This window comes from Nymphaea colorata, chromosome 10, assembly GCF_008831285.2.
Source record: "Nymphaea colorata isolate Beijing-Zhang1983 chromosome 10, ASM883128v2, whole genome shotgun sequence".
Lineage (NCBI taxonomy): Eukaryota > Viridiplantae > Streptophyta > Magnoliopsida > Nymphaeales > Nymphaeaceae > Nymphaea > Nymphaea colorata.
The window spans coordinates 12,429,204-12,454,510 of record NC_045147.1 but is presented as its reverse complement, the minus strand read 5'-3'; the positions used below and the strand labels follow the sequence as shown (position 1 = coordinate 12,454,510).

At 38.7% G+C, this 25,307-nt stretch overlaps 2 protein-coding genes across 3 annotated transcripts; one reads left to right on the top strand and one right to left on the bottom strand.

Annotated features, from left to right (window-relative positions):
* Window positions 1-226: 226 nt before the first annotated feature.
* On the bottom strand, window positions 227-4,235 carry LOC116261938 (protein TILLER ANGLE CONTROL 1). Of its 2 annotated transcripts, none has more exons than XM_031640892.2 (4): window positions 4,145-4,235; window positions 3,809-3,878; window positions 1,998-2,629; window positions 227-571 (listed from the first exon to the last, which is right to left on the bottom strand). In XM_031640892.2, the coding sequence occupies exons 1-4, from the start codon at window positions 4,148-4,150 to the stop codon at window positions 365-367; spliced, it is 915 nt and encodes a 304-aa protein (XP_031496752.1). In that variant the 5' UTR covers window positions 4,151-4,235; the 3' UTR covers window positions 227-364. The 2 variants fall into 2 exon arrangements, with proteins under 2 accessions (XP_031496752.1, XP_049935925.1); XM_050079968.1 differs by lacking the exon at window positions 4,145-4,235 and adding an exon at window positions 3,984-4,111.
* A 7,764-nt stretch (window positions 4,236-11,999) lies between these two features.
* LOC116261937 (protein HLB1) lies at window positions 12,000-22,021 on the top strand. Its single transcript, XM_031640891.2, has 14 exons — window positions 12,000-12,670; window positions 13,534-13,659; window positions 14,092-14,161; window positions 14,489-14,602; window positions 15,546-15,629; window positions 15,733-15,783; window positions 16,808-16,837; window positions 17,049-17,111; window positions 17,203-17,268; window positions 17,409-17,537; window positions 18,136-18,171; window positions 19,622-19,741; window positions 20,629-20,817; window positions 21,542-22,021. Exons 1-14 carry the CDS (start codon window positions 12,270-12,272, stop codon window positions 21,650-21,652), a joined length of 1,590 nt encoding a protein of 529 aa, XP_031496751.1. The 5' UTR covers window positions 12,000-12,269; the 3' UTR covers window positions 21,653-22,021.
* The last annotated feature ends 3,286 nt before the right edge of the window (window positions 22,022-25,307 follow it).

Here is a 25,307-nt window from a genome sequence, read left to right as displayed (position 1 = left end):
TTGTTGGGTAGAATGAAATACTCATCCTATTCACCAACGCATATATGAAATCCATACCTTTTCCATGATAGGGCGGCGGACCATGAGTTCCAATACTGAGGGATTTGTGCCTGCTGAAAAGATACCTAGTAGTCTCTTTTTTGGCCAAGAACAGGACAACTAGACCCACCAACAAACAACAGACCAAGATCACATGAACTCAAAGTCCTAATGAAATCATGATACATAAAGCCACACAAATATTACAGACTGCATCATTCATTTGCAAAAGCAACCAGTTTCAAAGTAACATATGAGGGAGAGTAAGAGAGCAATCATATCATGCTGGTGAAGCCAGTGTGCGTGATTGCCTGTCTAATATGCTTTAGATGACGGAGATTTTGTTCATCCAACTCTTCTTGCTTCTTTGAGTGGAGCCACCGAGCATGGCGTATTTGCGGCTGCTAGATCCATCAGCCTCTTGATAAACAGTTGCACATTCCTGGATTTCCTTCACCTTGCCGGCGCCCTTTGGACCTGTATAATTTTCCGCCTCGGGATGGATCTTCCTCTTCATCATCTTCGCCATAAGCTGCACCTCGACCCCAAGTAACACATGAAAATAAGAGTTTTAGTGATAGCCATTAAAGGTCTCTTTGGTGACGCGTAATACAATTGGAAAGATACAATGATACGAAATGAAAAAAGGGTATGGTTTTTTTTTTTTTTTTAAGTACGAAAATTGAAACAATCAATACCATGTGAAAAAAGAACATGATATTTTTGGAACATGCATTTTAAGAACATGTGTTTCAGCCATACCATGCTCATGTTGCTTTGATTCCAAAAGATTAACGCTAGCAATGTTAAGTGCTACTGAGACCAGTCCAAATAATACCTGCCATTACTTTTTCTAATGGTGAAGTCACAGGACTGCCAATTTGCTGATATTATGTCAGACATAACCAATAATAGTGAACCTGGTTATATGCACAAGCATGGTGTATAGGTTCCTGTACATGTACTCATAAAATTAAAAGTGGGTCGCGGCCCAATGCAAGTGGGCTAGGGGTACAATTAGCCTTTTTTTTTTTTTATAAAAGTGGGTCGGGGCCGGGCCCAATGCAAGTGGGCTAGGGGTACAATTAGCCTTTTTTTTTTTTTTATAAAAGTGGGTCGGGGCCGGGCCCAATGCAAGTGGGCTAGGGGTACAATTAGCTTTTTTTTAAGCCTGTGCACCGTGCATGTAACTCCTTGGCCTACCACGACCCGGTCAAATCATGTGAGCCCAGGCAGTAGGGCCATGTCTCGACTCATATCATAATTCACTATTCAGTGGGCCTTCCACCAAGGATTCGACAGGACTCGACACAAAATTGAAGCTGACCCCACCACCAATCCAAGATTCTGGCTCGATCAATGTCAAGCCAAGCCATGCCCATGTTGGCTCGGTGGGCCGACCATATGATCAGGGAATGTACCATCTCGACCAGGTCTGACCAAGGCTGGGACCCATTTCACAGCGACCCATATCTAGGCTTAAACTTAGCTCAGTTGGGAGTTAGATCTAAGTCCATTCGCATGTATGACGGTGTAGTGTTTGATAAGAAGAACATTATGTTTTTGGATCACGTAACCGAATGATCCAAAATTATGATCTGATGCAGTAAACCTGGCACCACATTCAGATCCGTGGCTCATTAGACACCCAGCGTTTTAAATCCTGGGCCTCTGATTCTGCAGGTGCTCCAGACTTAAAAGCATATAGGATTTATAATACCAAGGATCTGAGATCTCAGATCTGACTCATGTCAGATTTGAAGATCGGCATGCTTCCAAATTAGATCGGGATGGTCTGACTCTGACCTTAGTTTAGATCTGAGAATCTCAGTTCTGAGTATTTTAGATTTTCTCAGATCTGAAATGATCAAATGCGTCCACGTTCGAGAGTTTAAACCGTCACATTTTCGGGTCAAGCATGGCACCGACCCATAACTCAACGAGAGAGACGACCATACCTTCTGGATCTTGGCGCTTGCTCCGGTTTCCTCTCCTTTGGATCCGGCCGCCGCGGCGGCTTTGGCCGCAGCCTCGCCGGGCTTAACACAGCAGGTCGGTTTCTTTCCACCATCCCGCGCTCCTGCGTCCTTCTTCTCACCGGATTCCGCCGATGGCTCGTCGTGAACGTCGTGGCGCGAGAAGAGGTCGGCCAACGTCGTCCTCGTCCTCTCTTCCTTCATCTCGCTCTTCGTCTCCACCTCCAGGATCGAGTCTTCTTGTGGGTGCTGCAACAAAGAGAGCCGGTGCGTCTCGTAGTCATCGCCATCGGCGGAGCCCAGACCCACCTGTGGTTTCGAGCCCAGGACGTTGATTGTCTCGTCCTTCCTGCGCGCGAACCCCGCCGTCGCTTTCAGGAGCTCTCGCGTCTTGGCTTCGTCGCGGCCCAGAGTGGGCTCGAAGACGTCGGCGTCGTCTTCCTCCACCATGATCTCGTCGAACCCGAATGTCCCGATGGCCAGGATGCCGTCGTGCCACCCATTCAGCGTTTCCACCAGGCCTACGTGCTCCAGCAGCAGCGCCTGCTTGTCTTCTTCGTGGTTGCTCTGACCACCTGCAGCTGTGAGCTTGTCTTCGTCCTCGCCACCCGGGACTATCGACAAGCAAATTATTGACAGAAAATGATCAGACTCTTGTTCGTTGGCAATAATGAGAAAATCAAAAGGGTTTTTGTTGTTTTATACACTAAGCTCAAACAATTTACAATTTTACAATTGAAAATGGTAGCTTCACACACACACACACACACTTAGCACAACTTTTGTAAATTATGTGAAGAAAAAGATGCATGATATGAATTTGGGGCCTCCCCTTGGACTCGAAATTTTTAAATCATCTTGACAAGTTCGTGTATATAACCTGTTTTGGCTTCCAGAAAAGAGAATTGATTACGACGTTTCACAATTTAAATACAACAAATTTTGTGTTAAATAACGGCAGAAGCAGTGAGCCAGAATACACGTACATATGATAACATGTATCCATTTTTGGCTCGTTTCTTTTGGAGCCGTGCTCCTTCAGCGGGGCCGCAGAGGACCAAGTACACCGAGCACTCTCCCTTCTAATAGCAACAGAGTCATATATTGATGAGTGCTACCCAATAGTATTAGTAGAATTGACTTGCCAAGCCGTTTTAGCATCGTAGATTGTCTTCGGTGCAACATATCATGCTTTCTTCTAGTAGAGTAATCGCACACTTTTTCATTGCTTATATACAAAGACTTCTAACTTCATGACCCTTCTGACAAGCAGAGACTGAGTCTTGAAATTCTAAGTAGTTTTGCATATTTTCGGCTTTAAAAGCATGAAGGCACTCTTGCCACTAACTCTTACACAACAAATTTTTCAAGTTTTAGATCTGCTACCTACGGGTAGTTGGCATACCGGACTCTCATCTAACCACTACCAAGAGAAAAAAAAAACATTTACTGACGGATAGAAAGTCATGTTTAATAAACATTTGTCTTTACTGACGTTTCCGTCTGAATGTCAATAAAAGAGAATCATGTTGTGCATGTTTACTGATTGAAGAGGATGCTTGATAAGAAGGGGGCATAAGTTTGCAGCTTGACGAGACATGCAGTGTTCCGGTATGCTATTTTGTCAAATGGGCAGCAGGGAATGGAACATATTATGCAATAAATAAAAGAAAAAACCATGCTTTTGAACTTGTATTTTAATCGGTTCTGACTGCTGAAAAAGAGTCCTGGCTATTAGAAAAAAGAAGGGAAAAAGCACCATTCTATAAACTAAGAATGCAACAGTTTACTACCTTTGCTCCGAGCAACCATAGCAATATAGCCCTTGCTCTCGCGCGGTTTGCGGTGCATCCAACCGAAGATCTTGCCACCAAAAGAATCAACCAGAAGAAAAGAAAAAAAATCATCAGTAACCAAAACTATCGATTCACTAAAGCAAGGAAAGCAATTTCAAAGCTAAAAATGTACGGTGAGTTTGCAAAGAAAGCAATTCGAAAAGGTGATCTTGTCCGTAAAATTCTCAAACTGCCGCTAAAAGGAACCGTCCACCTAGAGAAGGAACTATATTCCTCTTAGCAGCCTAGCATATCAAAGGACCACGATCAGAACATCACGTCCATGATCATCACCTTCATTTTTCCTGGGAAGGAAAGCTCCTTGGTCGAGTCAATTAGACTGAGGGGGATTGGAGAGAGTCGTAGATCTCAAGAGATGAGGAACTGAACGTAGGTGAGGCGCTATAAGGAAGGTGATGTTGATATAAGATACAGGCTTGTAGTCTTCTGGATCGCAGGTTTGTAGTTTTCTGAAGACATGTGTACTGTCGGTCTCCATAATGGAAATATTTTGGACCCACCTCTGAGTCCAACTCACTCTTGGTTAGAAGTGTATGTATGGCACACTCACCCCCATCTGGCTATTTGTCAAATCTAGCATCACATATGAGCCAATATATAATATAAAGGCTTCCCTAATCAAGCTCCATTCAAAAAGATGCATTCTGTTTGTAAGCTAGTGCAGTAATGGGTTAAGCAGCACCACCGTTTGCCCAAGGAAAACAAAATGATAAGGAGACCGAAAAGGCATGTATAGTATATCAATAAAATAATGAGAATAACTTCTATTTTCACTTATAATTTTATTGTGGCTGAGGTTTAGCAGTACAAGATGGAGACCGATATTTAAGACATTGAGGCTGCCATCCTGCTGAATACAAATTGCAGTACTAGCTAAGCTCTTGGCCATGGCTAGGGTGTATTTAAGTATGGCTTGTTTAGATAAATGAGATTGGAGCTAGAAACATATAACAAGTTGGACTAATAATAGGAACTAAACCATTATGGCAAGGAAAAGTTTTATACATAGAGAGAAGAAGAGGCAGAAACTAGAAGAGTTGTCGACCATGAAAAGAGAGACAAGCGAAGTTTCATCGATGAATTCATGCAAAATTGGCGAACTTAAGTTGCGCCAACTTGGTTGGCACATTCGAAAATGAACTTACATCTTACCGAAGAAATTTAGGCCCCAAATGTCCGAAACATGCAACCTTCTGAGCAAAGTATTTGGTCAAAGACGTTCCTCAGACTTGCTGACAAGCGTCCCAACTTTTCAGCGTTGAACGGCATTAATGGACTGCTATGTGACATATCTAGGACAGCCTGCATTCAAAATCCATGGCTGGCATCCCTATTATCAGATTCAAGCTGGTGCACTCTCTGATGGGCAGTGGGGGCCTCAAGAGCTAGCTTTTATGGAGAAGAAGCTGCCTACTATATATCTGGTTCTGGCTAAGTTTGTTTTTGAATTACCCATGTCAAATGATCAATTATACCTGGTCAGAAAAACTAATATTGGGTATCTAAAGCAACAGCATCTTACTATTATTAACCTCGATCTACCCATCCGTAGTTCTATACTATACTGTCAAAAAAAAGACCATATATATGGATCACTTCTTTATTGCCCATTTCGAAACAACACAAGAAAATGGCAACCGGATTAATGTTGAATGGTATGGGTATAAGACTGAAGATGGAGGTCGCAGAATTTGGCTTGCATTCTAGCACTATTACTTGTCAAGTAGCCCACGTCTGCTAAGTTTTAACCTGGTTAATTAGCTGCTGTTCCTAATCACCAGAAGGTTTGATGTTGGCTCTCTAGGGAGGTGGGTGCGTGTGGTATGCTTATGTTTGCATTTGCGTAGATTTCAGAATATTATCAATAAACTTGATGTTCTGTGAACTATATCATCCTCTTGATCTTAAACAGGTTACAGAGCAGTTTGATGTGTGTTTCCGTACGGGCACGCACAGAGTGATTCGTATTGGTGGGAGCTTTACGATTCCTCTCTGCAACTGCTTCTTCTCCCAGCTTCACGGAGGAGAGAACATGTCAAGTACTTCCTTACAGAATTTTTACTTTGGTAAAGGCAGGTAAGTCAGGTAATGGCAGAGAAGAATTCACTATATCTGCAGTTTAATTATGCTGCTGATTCGCATAAGGCGGGACAGGGTTCCATTACTGGTCAAGGGAGGAGGCATTAGCTTCTTGGTCATAGTTCCTCATCGTAAAAGAGGATAAAACAAAATAAAACACAAATGCAAAAGCTGCACAGGATAATCTGGATTTTTGATTTCCTAGTGACGTCCGTAATCCTTATCATGAACTTTGACCTCTTCATCCTGAGCCACAACATTGTAGTCTGCAGATCATCTGTCGAAAAACTGAGCAGATACAATGACCATGGAATCAAGATGGGATGGTCACATGAAACTGGAAAGGAGGAGGCCTGAACGCATGACCAGAGAACATGGAAGCATCCACGTGCTCTGTGGTGTGGCTAAGGGTGAGGTCCTTTCTCAGGCAAGGCCAAAAGATAGGAAAATGCCTAGCGCATAACGTCACAGTCCCCATTCCCCTAGCGTTGAGCAGCTATTCAACAAGCTGGGAAGCATCCTAAGAAGTATGTTGGCAACCAAAAGTACCAAAATGCCCGGCCACACTCTTCTATTTCTCTCTGTTTTGCCTTTATTCTTTCTTGTGCCTTGTAAGATCAAGAGTTTAGTGTAAGAAATGGTCCGGATTATCTGTATTTCTTGTTTACAGGAAAAGTGACTAGAGATGGCATGATATAATTGTCATGCTAGAAAATTTTGCTTCATACAGTTTTAACATTTTCTGGACTAGTGCAAAAGAAAATCTTGAACCTGAATTCTCCTTGAGAAAAGGGGCATGCAAGAAAAGTAATTCAAGTTCTGCTTTTTCCTCTGCGTGTGTTGGAGTGTGACCGTTTTTGAGATCATGGCATGTCTCTCTTTTTCACATCTCTTTGCATGAGTAAACAGTATTTCTACATGATCCATGCTTTTACAGAAAGATTCATATTTCAGTGAGCCGCACCTGCCACATATCCTCAAATTCGAGATGTAAACTCATAAACCACAGCTTCTAATGATGATGTCAAATTAAACTGTTATTGCTGAACCCTCCACAAGGAAACTAACAAACTCCAGCTACCCAGCTAAGAATTCGGATTACAGACTGTTAAGTTGAAGAATTCAATATCCCAGATGCATGTCTAATGTCATAATCAAATATGGGTTGCCTTCGTCTATTTGAAGTTTTTATATTTAAGCACTCCAGCTATTAATAGGAAAACCATTGTTCGACCTTTTGGCTCATTTGTGAGGGCAATTAATGATAACTAAAAACAAACAAGAAAACCAGGCTATGGCTATGTTCATCCTTCATCTAATAGTTCTGTCATCTTTCCATCTAATAGCTCTTTCTTCCCTCCTGTCAGCTACTCACTGTTACCGGCTATGGCCCAAATTCACAACCTTCCTCTCTATAGCAGCTTGAAAGAAAACCACCAAAAAAAATTCAGTACTATTTACTTCATCAGTTGGCAAAATCAAGATTCAAAACAAAATATTTTTTTCTTTCCTTTTAATCAGTAGCACCAAACAAATTTTGCATTTTTGCAGGGAAAGCGATATCATTCTCTTTAAATTCTTACTTTGAACATGTGCACTGCTCAATGGGTATGGAAGGCGGCCACACCATCAGAAAGGAACAAAGTGAACTCAGACTCTTCTTTCTTTTATTTTTCCAATTATTTACGTGAGTCCTATGCGCAGTGCTGGGGATACTTATTTGCCATATGCCCCAGTACTGAATGGCAGAAGCTGTCAACGTACTGGAAGATATTAGGGTGTGGTGACAATGACTACGTGCCTACGGCAGGTACACACAATGGCAGTATTGTCGCGTTCTTTCATACATTTGCATGATCAGTGTTATTATCAACATTCGGTGCATATCCATTGTATTAGGTAGTACAGATATTGATTAATCTCGCATTAGGGAGAGTCCTTTCGCAAAAAGATTCGGCATCTGCATGAATTCAATGTATGGCATCAGATCAGTACTGACATGTTAAAATACTTCCATTTTACTTCATATTAAAGGCAAGAATGATTTTTGACATAAGTTTATCAAAACAAGGGGCTGACAGATGCTGATTTTTGCTTCCACAAAAGGAATTCGGCTGATACACAAACCAAAAAAACAGGGCAGCCCAATCTTAATCTTATTTGAAGAGAAAAACTTTGTTAGTTATTCAAGGTTAGTTTAAATCATTTTAGTCCTGAATTAGAAGTATACCAATTCATCAAGATCCGATACAACAGATTGTTTGAATCAGTTTGCAGAATGACTCAGCCTTTTGACTGGCAGTAGATCATTATTGCTCGGAATGGTGGCACTGGTCAAGGGAAGAGGATGAGAATGAACAGAGCCTGCCAAAATTTCTTTGTCCGTTGGAAACTCTGTAAAGTGATTAAACCTTTCCGTTTAACACTAGATGTGCGGTAGCGGCGCACTGTTACTGTGTTGAAAAAATATAAAAGAAACAGAGTAAACAAGAAAGTGCAATGAAAAGTTTATTTTCATTAAACATGCATGGTTTTCACCATGGAAGGTCATCATTAACATTCTTCCTCAAACCGAACGATGAATCTAAAAGTCTAAGTTTGCTGCAGAACTTTGTAAAAGCTGATCATTTCATCTCTTTGGCGGTGATTCGGCAAACCCAAATTTGTTTCATAAAGTTTTTCTTCAACAAGATCAAGTCCTTGCTTTGATGAAGAATGCAGCAATCTCTTTGGTCATTTGCAGGCAAGCTTTGGGTTTTGATCTTCTTTTCTTGCTCTGATACAATGCTGAAAAAATATAAAAGAAATAGAGTAAATAAGAAAATGCAATGAATAGCTTATTCTCAACTAAAGAATGCCTCCTTCAAATCTTAGGCCCCTCGGCTCATAAAAACCAAAGACTTTTGGCCATTTGAAAATATATGCAACAGTGACATACTGTTCCTTGGCTTATTTGGTAAATAAAACAGTTTATAACTGTTTCATGAATCTATCTCAAAAGTCGATGAAGATTCATAAAACACTTTGCAAGGTATTCTATGAGGCTATTCTGTAGTATATTTATGAAACAATTACTTATTGTTCTTTTTTACCAAAGGAACCCTTAGGAATCATTTGGAAGTAGAGACTTTGCGGATGTCTGAAGCTGCCTTAAAGATTGATGCAAGTTTAGAGGACATTAAAAGTATTGTTCTATGAACGTGTCCCAACCTTTGGAGCTAATTCATACAATACTTACAAAGTGTTTCTGCTGCCAATGCCAAACTACCCCAAATGTCCTCCTCATTGTTTGTTGAAGTTTCATTGCAAAATATACCGAGTAGTCTCTTCCTCTCCATGCAATGGAAATCAATCCTAGTGCCGTGAATAAAAGGGATTTACTTAAGTTGCTTCAACTGTCCCAACAAAGCTATCAATAGTGTTTATCAAAATCCAGCTATAAGTGTCTCTACTACAATGGGCTTCAGCATTTTTTGTGCCATCTGATCAATTGGCCTGTAAGGTATAATAATAAAGCAAGGTGATTCAAGCTAGAGAACAAATCCACATGTCCTGTTAAGCATGTGCCAACGTCCAATTTGAAAATGGCCAAAGCCAAACTTATTCACATCAAAAAATGTTTGAGTTGAGAAAAAAAAATGAATATCTAAGACAGGAAAGCAACTCCCGATCACAATCACTTAACCGGTTAATGTAAACTAGCTACTTTGTAGATGAGCATCTTCATCTTCCCTTTCATTTTTTTGATGCTCAGAATCACTGATTATGGCTTCTAGCTGTTCTCGCTAATGCCAAAAGCTAGCAGTTGCTGTGAATCTTCCGATTAAGCAGCAGTCATGCATGACAGTGTCTTTTAACCTGTTACTATCTAATAATGAAATGATATTGCATCAAAGATTCAAATGACAAAGACAATGTAGAGGAAGAAATGACTTTATTTGATTTATGCACCTTGAGAAAGATGTTTAATTAGCTAGAAAAATATGCAATTGTGAAAGAAAGATCAAGTAGAGCAACATTGACCAAACGGTGGATTATTAGAAGTTGTATTTCATCTATAAGATTATATATGAGATTTAATATTCCTTTTAGAACAATACCATATATACCTTTAATTCCGCAATTCAGTTTTTGGTACCGATGCAGTTCTGAACCCTATAAACAAAAAGAAGTGGGGGAGCTTCGGCTCTTGTTTGGACGGTAGAATAACCTCCCTCACCCAAATTACTATGAATGATATCATTTAACATAAACATAAAATTCTTCATGTCCCTGCGTTACTAATGTACATTGATCAAGGGAAAAACAAAGTGATACGAGCCTGAATATGTTCCCTCATAACATCACATCAAAATTTCTTAAGGAGCAGCTTATAAAACACAATTATTTTTTTTTATATACAAATACTCAAATACCTATGTTCAGGACGAATACTTCAAGTGCTAAGGAAGGAGTGCTAGTTCTATAAGAAGTACTTTTATAAATTTATATGAAAAAAACAATGCTTTCTGTTAAGGCACTTCTTTGAAAATTTCTGTCAGAAATTGAGTTAATGTATTAACTTTTAAAAGTTGAGCTTGATTTGTTATTTACTCAAATATTAAGCGCATTTTTTTAATTTTTAAATGATAAAATAAACCTTTTTTTTTTTTTACTTTTATTTCGTTTGTTGAATGGAACTTAGATCTCATGCGTGCACTGTGAAATCGATTTTGGATCAATTAGCATAACACAGCTTCAACTCGATCCACCTTCAGGATTGCTTCATCTTTTTTTGGATCCCAGTATGAATTTGATCAGGCATTTGTTGGACATAGATAGATTTAGAGGTCAAAGTTTTTTTCGAATATAAACAACATTTATAGACATTTAATTTCATCGTACCTCTAGTGGCACAATGTTAGGATCCAGATCTGGAACCAACTATATCTCGTGATCAGCTCTATTCCAAGCTTGAGCGCTACAAATAAAATCAACCAATGCGTCTGCACTGGATAACCGGACTTGTAAGTGCATTCGTTCTAGCGTCAATCTAAGTACGGATGGAACTATTCGGATCTCACCCACGCATGCTCAGTTCTCAAGCAAGTCCATATCTGAAATCCCGTAAATGTTGAGCCTTTGATCCCGTATGGAATTTCCTATGTACCTATGCCAGATTCTTGTGGGCCCGAGATTCAATTTGGAGATCTGAGATGGGTCTCGTTTGGAAAACCAAAATTTAGAAACATATCGGATCTGGTACACCAAATGCATAAGAAATCAGATCCGAATTATAAAATTTACAAAATCCTCCAATAAACAAGTCCAAACCACTTTCACCCTTGAGTAAGGTGTACTATCAAGTCTCAACCTTCGATCCCCTCAATATATATATATATATATATATATATATATATATATATATATATAGTTTGGTTTTTTTAGAGTTACTCAACTGTTTAATCTATCATGACAAATGATAAACGATTAAGAGAAAAATAAAAGAAAAGTGATGAACATTTTTGTCATCTAGTATTAGTTTCTACTTTTTTTTCTTGACACTTTTCTTCATCTATGTACAACAGATAAACAACTCTGATTAGATGACTGAGTGAATTTGAATAACAAGAATCACCATTCACTCGTGTGTGTGTATATATATATAATACTTGATTCTGACCAACTTTACCCAAGGAGTATATTATATATATATAAAGCTTAATCGGACCCCTAATACTCGACTCTGACCAACCTGACCTGACGAGTTTTGGTTCAAAGATTAAATAACCAGCATACGGCAGACTCAAGTATCCGACAACCTATGCCCAGCTCAATGCCCATCTAAACTCAATTTATTTGGCCTTCCTCAATCTTCTTAGTCCAAAAACTGTATTAACATTTAAATGAGAAACATTGAAGGCGGTTTTCTGGAATTATGCACAATGAGGGGAGTCTTTTCCTACCGACCGAATTCCAGGGGGTACCCATACGAGATTTTGAATCCTTACGGTTGAAGTGGTAGTTTGTTTCTAAAAAATGGGTATTTTCGTAGTATGGGCTAATAGACTGAAGTCCAACTGGGAGAACGCCCCCATCCCCGCCGGCTCCCGCGCTTGGTTCGTGCGCAATCCGGCAAGTGACCGGGAGGGTTGCGAATCGCATTTTCTGTCTAGGATTCCGGCAATCATCTCCAAAGCAATAAAGTTCCGGCGATCCGCTTCAGCAAATCAGGTGATTCAGCGATCTACTGCAAAAAAGGAAGGAGGTTGGCCTCCTGGACCCACTCTGCCGACTGGATCCTCGGGGCTCGTGTTGATTCTTGCCCTAATTCTTCGAGATGTCTGGAGATGCTGACGAATCCGAGCCCAATAAGAGCATTAATGAGCCAGATTTGCGGTCGGATCAGCCAGAAACCGAGATCGTTGAAAATGCAGTCCACAGATCGGATTTACGGACTGGAGGTCAGCCCGTTTCTGAGATTGTAGAAGAGACTGCAGATCCAGGGGAAGGCGGTGCGAAGTCTGAAATTGAGGCCGAGGGAGACGGCCAGGAGGAAGGTGCGCAATCTGAGCCGCCGCTGAAGGAAGGCGGGCGAACATTCACGATGAGGGAGTTACTTGACGAACTAAAGGAGAGGAAAGGGGAGAGAAAGCAAGAGACGAGGTCTTATGATGGAGAGTTTGTCAGGAATGAAGCGTCTCCGGATGTAACTCCGCAGAAGGAGAGTCCGTCAGCTAGGTATTTTATTTCTCTGGTTCATCACAGTTTATGTGGTCAGAGTTATTTTATTTTTCTTGTTCACCACATTTTATGTGGTCAGTGCTTATTGAACTTGTGGAGGATTTGTAGCAAAGTCGACGCTGTCATGCTGATTTGATGCCTTGCGTGCATTTCGTCTAAACGTCCTGTTTCAATCGTGGAATTATTTATCCTCTTCTTGTTGCTTTTCATTTTTTGTTGTGGATGGAGAGATTTTTCTCTGTAAACGCTGAACCAGTTCCATGTACTTCTTCCTATGCGTATCAGACTATCACTATCTGCAAGCCAGAAGGGTATAGTACTCGATTTTGAAATAAGCGTATTGTGCAATTCTTCTTCATTTAGGTCACTAGATATTCAACGAAGCTGCCATCTTGAGGTAGTTGATTGCCAGTAGGCTTCAGGCCAACTCTTCTATTTATGTTTTTCTTCTTTTACTTGATTAGATACAGAGTATGGATCACGGAACTGACCATTTTTTATGAAATGGATCTACTATGGGACACAAATTTCTGCTTAAGGATGGTGTAACATTTGACTTACAATCTTAGGCCTTGCCTAAAGCCTTTCCAGGGATCATTCACTAAAACGTGCTACCTTCTTGTTAGTTTTTGTCCTTTTCAGCAAAAATATGGATCTCTAGATTTTATATTTCTTATTATGCATTAAAAGCTGAACTCATTCTATCTGTTGAAATTAAAAAATTAGACTCGTGTCCTCTGTCAGAAGTTTTTCAGCTAGATACTATGTCTCCTGATTCATTCAATTTGAACCTGTATCCATCAATGATTCTTTCACTACAAAAAGAACATAAAGGTCCTTATTATCTTATACAATATCAGCCAGGAAAGCTCACAGCAGCAATATGTTGGTCAAAACAACGTCGCCATGGATTTGATCAATAGTGTATCTGGAGTGGATGAGGAGGGACGTTCCCGTCAGCGTATTCTTTCTTTTGCTGCCAAAAGGTATTTCTCCTTCTGATCCTTTCGTGTTTTGGTACGTTCTTTATATACAATTGCTTTTGGATTGGCATGGGTTCAACAGGTTTCTCATTTGCTTTTTGCACAATGTTCTTTTGCTTATGGGCAATAGCTGTTCTAGGAATAGCTTCTGATGCACCAGTTCTGCTTGGAAGCAAATATACCTTTTCATCCAGTTCCTGTTTTCAGCGTGCTATCTTCTTGTCTAAGCGTTGAGCATGCTATCATATTAATCTACTTCTCAAGCTGTTGAACTAAGGGTTCTCTACACATTCCTGGCCTCTTTTTTGTGTGTATGAGTATGTATATGCATGTCCACAGCATATGCACATGCATGTAAGTTTATTTCTTTATGCACATGCATATGTGTGGGCTTGCATGTGGGTCTTGATTGAGCTCTTTAATTGTTTCTCTCAGGTATGCTACTGCATTAGAAAGGAACCCAGAAGACTATGATGCACTTTACAATTGGGCATTAGTACTCCAGGTGATATTTTGGAGTTCCCCATTGAACATATTTGCAATACTGCTATTAAACATCTAAACAAATTTTTTGTCCTATTATTGATGATTTTGATTTTATTTTTTTCTCATTTATATTGAGTATATCATGTTTTTTAATTCTTAAATATTTAATGTAGAAAAAATATGTGATTTAATGGTCCGTAATCAGTTTCATATTAAACTTTGATTGCATTACTCCTATCTTGTGGAGCCTGAGTTCATGATTTGGTGCTGATTTGGTTTATGATTGATCTCATTTTTTATGTCGTGCTCATTTGTTAAAATTTTAATTTGGAAATTTGTCATGCAGGAAAGTGCAGATAATGTTGGGCCAGATTCAAGCTCACCTTCCAAAGATGCTTTGCTTGAAGAGGCTTGTAAGAAATATGATGAAGCTACTCGTCTTTGCCCTACTCTGCATGATGTAAGCTTCAGTAACCATACCAGAAATCTCAAACCCTTTTTCTCCAGTTGAGGTTTTGCCATTCTGGATTTGAACTAAATCACATTAACATTTTTTTACTTGATGAGTTTGGGAGATTCCATCTGAATGTGTGGTTTTCTTTGATGAAGTAATCCTCTTAACTTAGGTTGATACACCATGTGTATGTTTATCCATTACCATATTTATCCTTTAACAGATGAAGATAACATGTGACATTCTTGTTCATTTATTTTTGCCTTTGATCATCTACATGGTTCACTAATATGCAACCTATTAGCGTTTGGATAAAAATTCTTGACGTCTTCACCTTTCGGAGACTCACGAAAATAACTTACTCGGGTACTTTCACAATCTGTTCTACGTACAACAATATGTTGAACTACGTCAACAAGTCTACACATGAGGTTTCCAGCGTACATACAACAGTATCTACAACTCCTTTGCAGGCTCCGTCGCAAGAAATTGTATATTCTGTCAAAGAAAGTCCTTTGTGTGAACTACTTTGAATGGGTAAATCAATTATTTATCCTAGGGGATCTGACATTAATCCTCTCATACCTACTAATTGGTGGACCTATTACTGTAAGGATCTTCTTTTGTTATTGTTTCTTCATTTTTTGAACATATGACTTTCTTTGTTTTGAAATTGACAGTCATGCCAAGCCTGTTTTCAGCTTGACATCATCATTCTGTTGTAGATAGTGTATTCAATTGCCAATTGAACTGGTTCTTTCTTTGTACTTTTATGTCATTGACTTGAAACGATGATGTAAAATCTCCTTGCCAATTTTTGTAAGCAATGATTACGAGCAAGTTCTCAATTATAAAAATCTAATATTTAGCCATAATTATGTTTACTTCCTTGCACTCAAGCTCTGATTACTGTGGGGCATTCAGATTGATAATCTTTTTTCGATGTCAGGCGTTTTACAATTGGGCCATTGCTATTTCTGACCGGGCAAAAATGCGAGGCCGAACGAAAGAGGCAGAAGAGTTGTGGAAGCAGGTATCTTTAATATTAACCTTAATTAGTATTTGGTGTTATCATTAGATTATGATTCTTGGATCAAGGATGACTAATGGGAAGTACTTTATCTGACCTTGTGCAGGCTACAGAGAACTATGAAAAAGCTGTTAAACTCAACTGGAACAGCCCACAGGTACTATTTTTTGAAAACTTGAAAGGGTAGCTGCGAATTCACCTTTGTTACGTTTAGAGAAACAAATAAATTAGACCCTTTTTGTTTACATTTTTCCTTATCTTTCAGGTCTTAAATGGTTTTAATCAAGTTTCTTGGCTTACACTTTATAAACATATCTGACCTGTTGGTGCAGGTCACGTTTAAATGAAGTTGAATCTCAGATTTAAGTTTTTAGTGAGCTGAACTTGGGTTGGGTCTTGACTGGTCAGTATCAATACCAATACTGAAGCCAAGTTGGGTTTTGAACAATCCTACCCACATTTGAGATGCTTTTGCCTTTTGCATTAGGTGATCTTAGCTAAGTTCATCACAAGGTTAAAACCTTTACTTCAAAAAGGGAATCTGTTGCATATTTGATCTAGATGCACCATTAGGAGCACAGTCTGACTAATCCCACTTTATATTGGCATCTTTAAAGTTTTAAACAACTATGAACATCATTTATGGAAATAATGTTGTAAACCCCACATGATTAACTTAACATGAACAGCTAGATATTCACAGTCATCTGCTTTTGTTTCATCTCCTTCCTTTCTGATGTGTCCAAGCTTTTTGAACAGACATTAACAATTATAAATTTAAAAAGTTGTGATTCCCTTATATAGGCTTGATATCTTTTCTTATTCTAGGGACCAGTTCCCAAAATCCTGTTTCATACTTGTTGACGAAAGTAGATTTTCTGTTATTGTCTTTGAAAGTTGAATTGTGAATGCCTCTGGAAACATGACTTTGGAGGCTGACTACTTGTTCATGGCATAGAAATGGAATTTCCAAAAAAGTGTAATTTAGTAATACATGAAACCTTCCCATCTACTAATTCATTGCCTTATCTACTACATGAGTTACTGCTAGGTCTCTCAGACAAAGAAAAGTGGATACAGATAGACTTATATGGAAATTTCATATATTTGTCCAGAATTGCTATTTTTCTTTCATCAGTTTTCCTTCTTTCTCTAATTATGAATTGTCGTGTTCTTGTTAGGCACTCAACAACTGGGGACTGGCGTTACAGGTAATTATATAATTTGATTTTGGTTTGTACTTTGTCCTCCTCAAATTCATTTTTTATAATTTCAGAAGCTTTGGTTGTTCTTTGGTTTTTTTTACTCATCTCCATATTGCATCTTTTATGAATGTTTTCCTATCTAGTGTGTGGCTTTTCTTCCTGACATAATTTGCATATCCTTTACACTGTAATTGCACTGTTTCTGTTGGCATGCCAGGAACTAAGTGCCATTGTCCCTCTGAAAGAAAAGCAGACAATTGTTAAGACTGCAATCAGCAAGGTAGATAGTTCATGATAAATGTCTGAAAATTTAAGTCCAGATACATAGAAGCCACGAAATGTTGACATTTTTGTATCTATTATGATGGCAGTTTCGTGCAGCAATTAGATTGCAATTTGATTTCCATCGAGCAATTTACAATCTGGGCACAGTTCTGGTTCGTTCATTTGTTTGTTCAACTTTTGGATTTGTGCTCTTTCGTCAATGATAAAGGATGTTTTTTTTGGAATGCATTGCATGTTTTTGTAGTGACAATTACTAATTTTAGCAATGTTACTAAGCTTTGTTATTGTATAGTACGGTTTGGCAGAAGACACATTAAGAACTGGACGGCCAGTTAATGCAAAAGATATTTCACCTAATGAGCTGTACAGTCAATCTGCAATCTATATTGCTGCTGCCCATGCTTTGAAACCAAATTACTCAGTAAGTTGTTTCCTTTCCTTTCCATATTATATAGTTTTTTTTGTTAGAACCTTCTGATGGCTATTCACTGTTCAGTGCATAGGAAACCTATGTTAACTTCCCCTGTTGAATCGTGTGCCAAACTCGATACAGCAAACGTTTCTTCAAAATCCTTGCTGTCAGAGTTTTCTACTGATGTAGAATGCAATGTATATCAATGCCTCATTTTTCTTTGTTTCTGGATGATGACAAACCCTTCAAGGAAACATCTAGTTAACATTAGAATTTCACAATTTGAATCACACAATATGAATCATGTCTGATGTTTTAAATTCTTATAAAAAAAATTTCAAGATTCATTATTTACTGAATGCATGATTCATTGTTTTAACAACACTTCCAGCAGTATTAATGTCACATGGAGCAAGGAAATCTCATTCAGGGCCACTTGTTAATGAAGATTCTGCTTTGATTTAACAGCCTGTTGGTTGTCTTGTACATCTAGTTTGCATTAACAAGAGATCTCTCTTAGATTTTTTTCATTTCCATTTTCTGGTTGACACACTTTCTAAGCTGGAATTAATTGACTTGTTCTCATTCCTTCTACATGTTCATGCAGGTTTATCGCAGTGCCTTGAGGCTTGTGCGTTCCATGGTCAGTAACGTGCCTCACTGATTCTGAATGTAATAATGTTTTAATCATTGTTATGTTTTTTAGGACATATAGTGTCATGCTCTTAGTTGTGCAGATTTTGGGCAAGCTTTGGGATTTGTAAACATCTAGATACTTTGGGAAAACCTATCTTATAATCCATGTGGCACCATTTGTGGCTCATAGCCTATGTCACATGCACACCACTTTTCAAAAAAAAAAAACTTGTATTCGTGTGGCACAAGGATATGTATAGAGTTCATGAACATGTAGACTAAATATGAGGATTGTGTGAATTGAATATGAGCTGTCTCATCAATTTAGTTGATAGTTCACAAACTGTCATATATAAAGTTGCCTTTTCAAAGTCAATGCTAGTTATCATCCACCTTTTGGAAAAGTTGCTTTGCACATGGAATCTTGTGTCATCAAACAAGTATATTGAATGTCTTATTGTCAATCTACATACTTATCATATATTTCATGAGACAAATAAATAAATGAATAACTAAATAAATGAATGAATATATATATATATATATATATATATATATATGTATGATATTTTTGAATGTAAAAGAAATATATATATTTGATTTAAAGATAAAATATAATGACCACATGGCTGCTCAGCAGTTCACCGCATGTGAACTGGACTTGCTTCTGCAACCTGTTTACTGCACCCATATGGCAGAGGTCTGACTGATTTATTTTTGTAATAAATTTTTTCAAACCTGCAATCAGATTGAAACAGTTGTTTTTCTTGTTAGGTTTTCCAGGTTTTTCGCTTACGTAAATAAAAAGCGATGAACAGAATTGTGGCACTCCACTCATCACCAATGCAGAAATTTAAGTTGCTTTTAAGGACTAGATTGTACTCCTATAAAAATTCTTTTGAAAGAAACCAAGGCTACTTCTAAAGCGCCCGTGTGTAGTGTAGTAGGGAACTTTATTGGACCATTAATAATTCAACTCTTATTGATCTTACCACCTCAGTTCTTTGTTTTGTGTTAACTGACTGTCAGTTTTTTAATCTTAAAATGTATTGTTTGTCAATGAGAAATGGATACTGTTAGGCCTGTAGTAAAATGCAACCAGTCATCTATATACTTCAACCTATTTTTTCATATATTTGGTCCCTACTTTGCCCGTGTACATGTATGTATTTGTTCATCTGTTAATTACCACAAATATTAATATCTTGTGCTTTTTGAAACTGTGGCACAATTTTGTAAGTCAACTTCTGAAAGGACATATTACATGTTTTCATTTTTTATTTTTTTATTTCCAGTTGCTATGTTCATGATCTCCTTGTTGCTAACTTTTATAACAGTAAAAAATCAATATATGAGAGTTTGTGTTTACTGACCAGGTTTTTTTGGATGTAGTTTAGGCAATTAAACAGTACCACTCACTAGTCACTATTATGTACTGATGGGTTTTTTATTCGCAGCTGCCTCTGCCCTACCTGAAAGTAGGAGATTTGCTTGCACCACCTGCAGGGAATCAACTTGCTCCACATAATGATTGGAAAAGGTCTCAGTTTGTTTTGAACCATGAAGGCCTACAACAGGTGACATTCTACTTTGACAAGTAAAATCTGCTAAATTGCTAATGCTGTTGTTTTTTTAGTTTTGTTATATTTATGCAGATCATGTCTTTAAGTGATAAAATCTTCATTTGTTGCTGAATGATATTAGTTGGCTGAAGTATGCAGTATGTGCTACTGGTTTCTAGTTGGTTCCTTTTCACTATCTGAGTTGGTAGAATTTTACTACTATCTCATGTTAATGTCCTTTTCATTCCTTCTATTGTCCAATCTTGTGGGGTTCATGCATTGAACAGTGGATCCGATTGCTGCTCGGCACTTGCCACTTCATGTGTATATTTGAGTTAGAGATGATAAAAGCCTAGATATTCTACATATATTTGTCAGGTTCAGATGCCTAATTTTGGATTTTCTTCCTGGTTTTGTGCTTTTCTATTTTCTTTTGTGGACTAGAATATTTTGCTGCTTTATTCAGATGTATCAACCATTTCTTAGGGACATTCTAGAAGGCACAGAAATCACTAGAATTGTTGCAATTTTTTCTTTATCCAAGTGAAAGTTGAGTGTTTAAACTATTAGACATTCTCAAGCGTCTGCAGACATCTCTCTAATTGGTAAGCTAACAGATGTGGTCAGAGGTGTCAATGGATTATTTCTGGTATATAGTTGATTTTTATTATATAAATCTTTTCTTCCAAAAGTTGAGATATTTATGTGATTGCCTAATTCTTGTGCTTTCAGTTGCTGATCTGTATATTTCCATGGATGGTTCGTCTTGTATCTTTTATTATTATTTTTTTCTATTGTGCCCACTTTTCTATTATAGAAGACAATATTTTTTGAATTTTATATAAACATGTATCCATCATCTTATCAATATTTTAGAAATTGGCATTTGCTATATACTGCAGGTAAGCAAGACTGAACAGGCACAACCCCCGCGGAGCTCTTCTAGCAAGCTTGGAGGCAGCACAGGAACCGACAAGTCATTAATTAAAATTGACATTTCAGAGATTATCTCTATATCTCCATGTGCAGATCTTACACTCCCTCCAGGTGCTGGTCTGTGCATTGATACCACCCATGGCCCACATTTCTTGGTAAAGTTCCCACTTCTGCTTATCTTGTAAATGGCATTGAAGAGACCATTTTGAAACTATTTAACTCGTCTATATTTTGTAGCTTTTTTTATTTGCTGCTAATGGAGACCATTACCTTGTTCTGATCAAGATGCCCCCAGTAGCTGTACATGTGATCAAATTTTCTGCATCCTAAGACTTTGAACTAAAAAGAGCATCGGCAGACATGCATGGATCTTAGGAAGTTAGACATTTCACTATTGCATTAAACGGAGACATCATTGTTTTCTTCCTAGTACTACATTTATGGAGTATGGCTTCTCCAAGGGGCTTTGCTTCTAAGTTATATGGTGAAAGTCACTTTCTCGAGCAGAATCCTTAATGTGTTCTGTCCTTTTAATTATAAACAGATGTTATGGTATTTGCTGGAGTACTATACTGACTATGGGCTCTGATCTGTCATGTTGATTCTTATGAAATAACCTTTTATTTCGTAGCAATGTCCTTTTGCTTTCAAGCAATATTCTAGACTGGAACTCTGTGTCTACCTCTAGCTGAATCAAATTGATGGTTTCTTCTCCCCCCCTCCCCGCCCCCCCCCCCGCCCCCCAACACACACACACACCTCCCCCTTTTTTTTCTCTATATAGCAGCTGTTTGGCTCTCTCGAGATTTGCTGATTTGACCTAAATGTGTACAAAAGAACCCTACGTTGGAATCATGAAAATGGAAGTGCTTGTTTCAGGTTGCTGATACTTGGGAGACTTTGGATGGATGGATGGACGCTGTTCGACTTGTTTACACCATCTATGCACGTGGAAAAAGTGACATACTTGCGGGTGTTATAACTGGCTGATCATCGCCGGTTGTTGGGAGAAGTGACATGTAGCCTACACTAGATTTGCAGGAACCTTGCGTAGGAGGGAGCTTCCAGTTTGATTATTTGGTTTCAGATCATGAAGATGAGTTTGTCGAAATTCTCATGATTTAATTGAACGTCACAGAACGACGTGGAAGTCTAGAAGAGAAAATGAGAGGTTTTCCCGTTCGTGGTCTCCTTGTTGGACGGCATACAGCAGATCTATGCCACACATACAACTGTATTAGACTGAAAAGAATCATAATTGGTTTTGTATCTTGTATACATTAATAAAAGAAGATGATGTCAGGAATTTTCAGATCCCTGGCATTCCGGGCTCTCTTCAGCTTTGCAAAGCTTAGCTAATATTTTGTGTCTGCATGTTGGGCTCTCCAGATGGTACATTCGTTTTTCACTTCTTTTCACTCTCTCCCCTCCAGCTAATTGAAGAGTCGCGTAGCATTAATGACGTCTGTTTCTTTTTACCTTTCCCGACTGGAAAGTAGGGTTGGGATTGAGGAGACGACAAAGGCTGAAGGTGAAATGACCTGGGGATCTTACACTTCTAGCCTGCGCAGTGTCGCCAACTTCAGTGTCTGAAAAGCATCGGCTGCTGATTCAGTATATGATTATTTGAGGGATCCGCAGTGCAATTTGGGAGGATGCCTTGAAACTGCAAGTACCACATGCTTATGGGCCCGATTAAGCCTGCATCAGGTCAGGTATTCGGCCTCGGCCTGGCATCCGCTCGATTTGGTTTGATAAAATATTTTTAATATTATTTTTATTGATGTATATATATTATTATGATTAATTATATTTATATATTATTTTATATTAAAATTATATTTTTAATTTTAACCTGATTGGGTTGGGCCGAGCCTGTGATCGGGTTTTGGATGTTGGCCCAAACTAATTTCTTAGATGGGTTGGGCCGGGCTGATGCCCAGGCCTAGTTCCGATTCATCATTTTGTTGTGATTGACTGATGTGTTGTGTATCAAGCAACACTGTAGCGATAAGGGGTAAAAAAGGCTTCATTAGAATAGTAGCTGATATGAATATGCTAAAATCAGTCTGTGTCGGCTGATACAGCCCCATATCAATCGATATACAAATAAAAGATAATTATTTTCTTCAAATTTTCAACAAAAAATGTCCAGAAGATGGCCGATTAGAGGCTTATACGTCGTGGTGCATATTGGTTGAGATGCTTCCTCGTTGGATTGGCATTGGTTCCCACTGCTTTCCTTGTTTTTTGGGTAGTTTTTAGAAGGTCACCGACTCTTTTGCCGTTTAAGTGAACTGCATGAAATGTGATTACATTTATCTTTAGGGTTTCATGAACTATGTTTTACATAACATGCTTGGTCGTAATCAGTTAATTGACATTGCCTGGTAAAAGAAAGTACGATGCCTTCAGTGTTTTTTTAAGAAAGACCTAAGTTTTGACTCGAAGATTCCTCCAAAGGTCTGGTGCACTGAGCTGGGCTTTGTATGCCACCAAGGAGTCAACTTAAATATCATAGGCACCGTCATCTGGGCAAGCCTAAATAGGTATGAGCCCTGGCTGATGGTGCCAACTGTATGATTTTTGCTGTTGAGAATGCGATTAAGACTCACATCTACTTTGCAGTGTTCTTATTTTGACTCCATGTTCACACCTTACAGTTTTTTATTTTGGCAACATTTGCCAAATCTGATCTTAAATCTCATGACATCTCAGGTCAATAATTTGCCAAATCTGATCTTAAATCTCATGACATCTCAGGTCAATAATTTGCCGTCTATATTCGAGAATTTCTGCTTCACTGCTTTGCACGTGCCGAAGCTCCGTCTTTGATGTTGCATGATCTGGCTTTCCTTTCTCATCTTATGAAACACTGAAATTTTTGTCACTGCAGAGGGAAATTGATGTTCTGGCGTTTGTTTTCCTTGCCGACAGTTTGACTGCGATGGCCCTCGCAGAAACGTATCGCTTCAGAGAAAAAGCTATACTTCCCATTTTTCTGTATTAAGATTTTCTTTTTTGGAAGAAATATGACATGTAAGCTGAATTGGAAGGAAATCAGCCAAAAACGATCCTTCTATACATTCAGATTTGCTTTAAATAGTGGACAGGCTAAGGTTGAACCATGGTGAACTTGAGAGAGCAGGGGATAAAATGGCTTCTAGAAGTGCTGCTCAGTGGTTTTACCTGCTGAGAAGTGGAACACCATCCACAAACTATTTTCCCTGAGGCACATGGTTCTCTGACCTCTCCGAACCTGCCCCTCCCACCGTTCACGGCGCCCCCTTCCTCTTTTCTATCGTGTGGTGCAGGGGTATTATTGTAAAGTAATATAAATTCTATCATTTCTTTTCGTTTACGTAGTCCAAACAAACATGACTTTAACAATTCCTTCATTTCTAACCAAACAAACGTTATAATCACCTCTTTCATTTCTTCTCTTTTCATTTCTCATTTCCCATCCCTTCCTTTCTTTTCCTTTCCCCATCACTTCTCCCTTTCCTTGGCAAACAAAGTGTAAATGATCTCTCCTCAATTCTGTATTCTCATGCTAAAGGAACATAGCCCATTTCTTATGATGACGAAAAACCTATTTCTATCACCAATTGTAGTCCTCGAAGGATGCTCTTCCTCACCTTGTTGATCAAAAGAATATCATTAGCAAAGAAGAGAGAAGAAACCACATTAAACTTGGGAATGGAGGGTGACGGGTCCGCTGTTTGATGTCCACCAGCTCTAACTTCCTAGTTACTACTTCTGCGTCAACGAAAGAAAAATTCATTATGGAGGATCTATGAACGTTTTGTCCCAATGATATGACCTCTTTCTTCCCTTTTGATGCATCAACAATGGCTTTATCACTGGACACTGATGAACCTTGATCTGAAGGCTCACTGGGGAGTGCAAAGTCTCTTTGAAAAGAAATTTTCTGTTATCTTCTCAAGTCCAGAAAAGGAATCCATGAGATTAGTTGGCAACCCTTTAGACAACATTCTTCTACCAATTTGAATAGAAAGATATTTAGTTTTTTTAGATGCCTCATAGAAAGATTTTTAGTTTTTTTAGATGCCTCAGGCCAACCGTTCACTGCTTAGCTTCCCGTCTCTTCCGAAGTAAGCCGACTCTTCTCTACACTTCGTTGATTCTCTAGTGAGTCCTCAGAGAAGATCACATTCTCCTCGTCAATCATTTGATCTTCCATCAGTTTCAAGGTTTTCCGATACATCACCAGAAAGAGAGAGGCAGGTTGCTTATGTTCTAGACAGGTCAGGAATCACCAGCCTAGATGAAGGTCTGCATTTCGGAGGAAATAAATTTCCAAGCTTGAACAATAAAACTATGTCACAGAGACATAGTCGCCTGGTTCACCATCATCATCATCGAACAACAAAAAAGAAGAATGATATGATCACTGATCCAGCAGCAGTACCGAGTGTTTCCTACTCTGCACATTCTACTCATACTTTCATGGCATGGATCACTGATCAGATACCCATGTAGAATCAAAACTAATCAGAATTGAGACCATGCCTTGAGGGTCTGAACTTGTGATCTCTGTGGGGCCGCATGCAGATCTTGATGGATGACGATGCACCCACATTGAATGGAAGAAGTTCCCACTTTCCCATATTGTGGTAGCAGT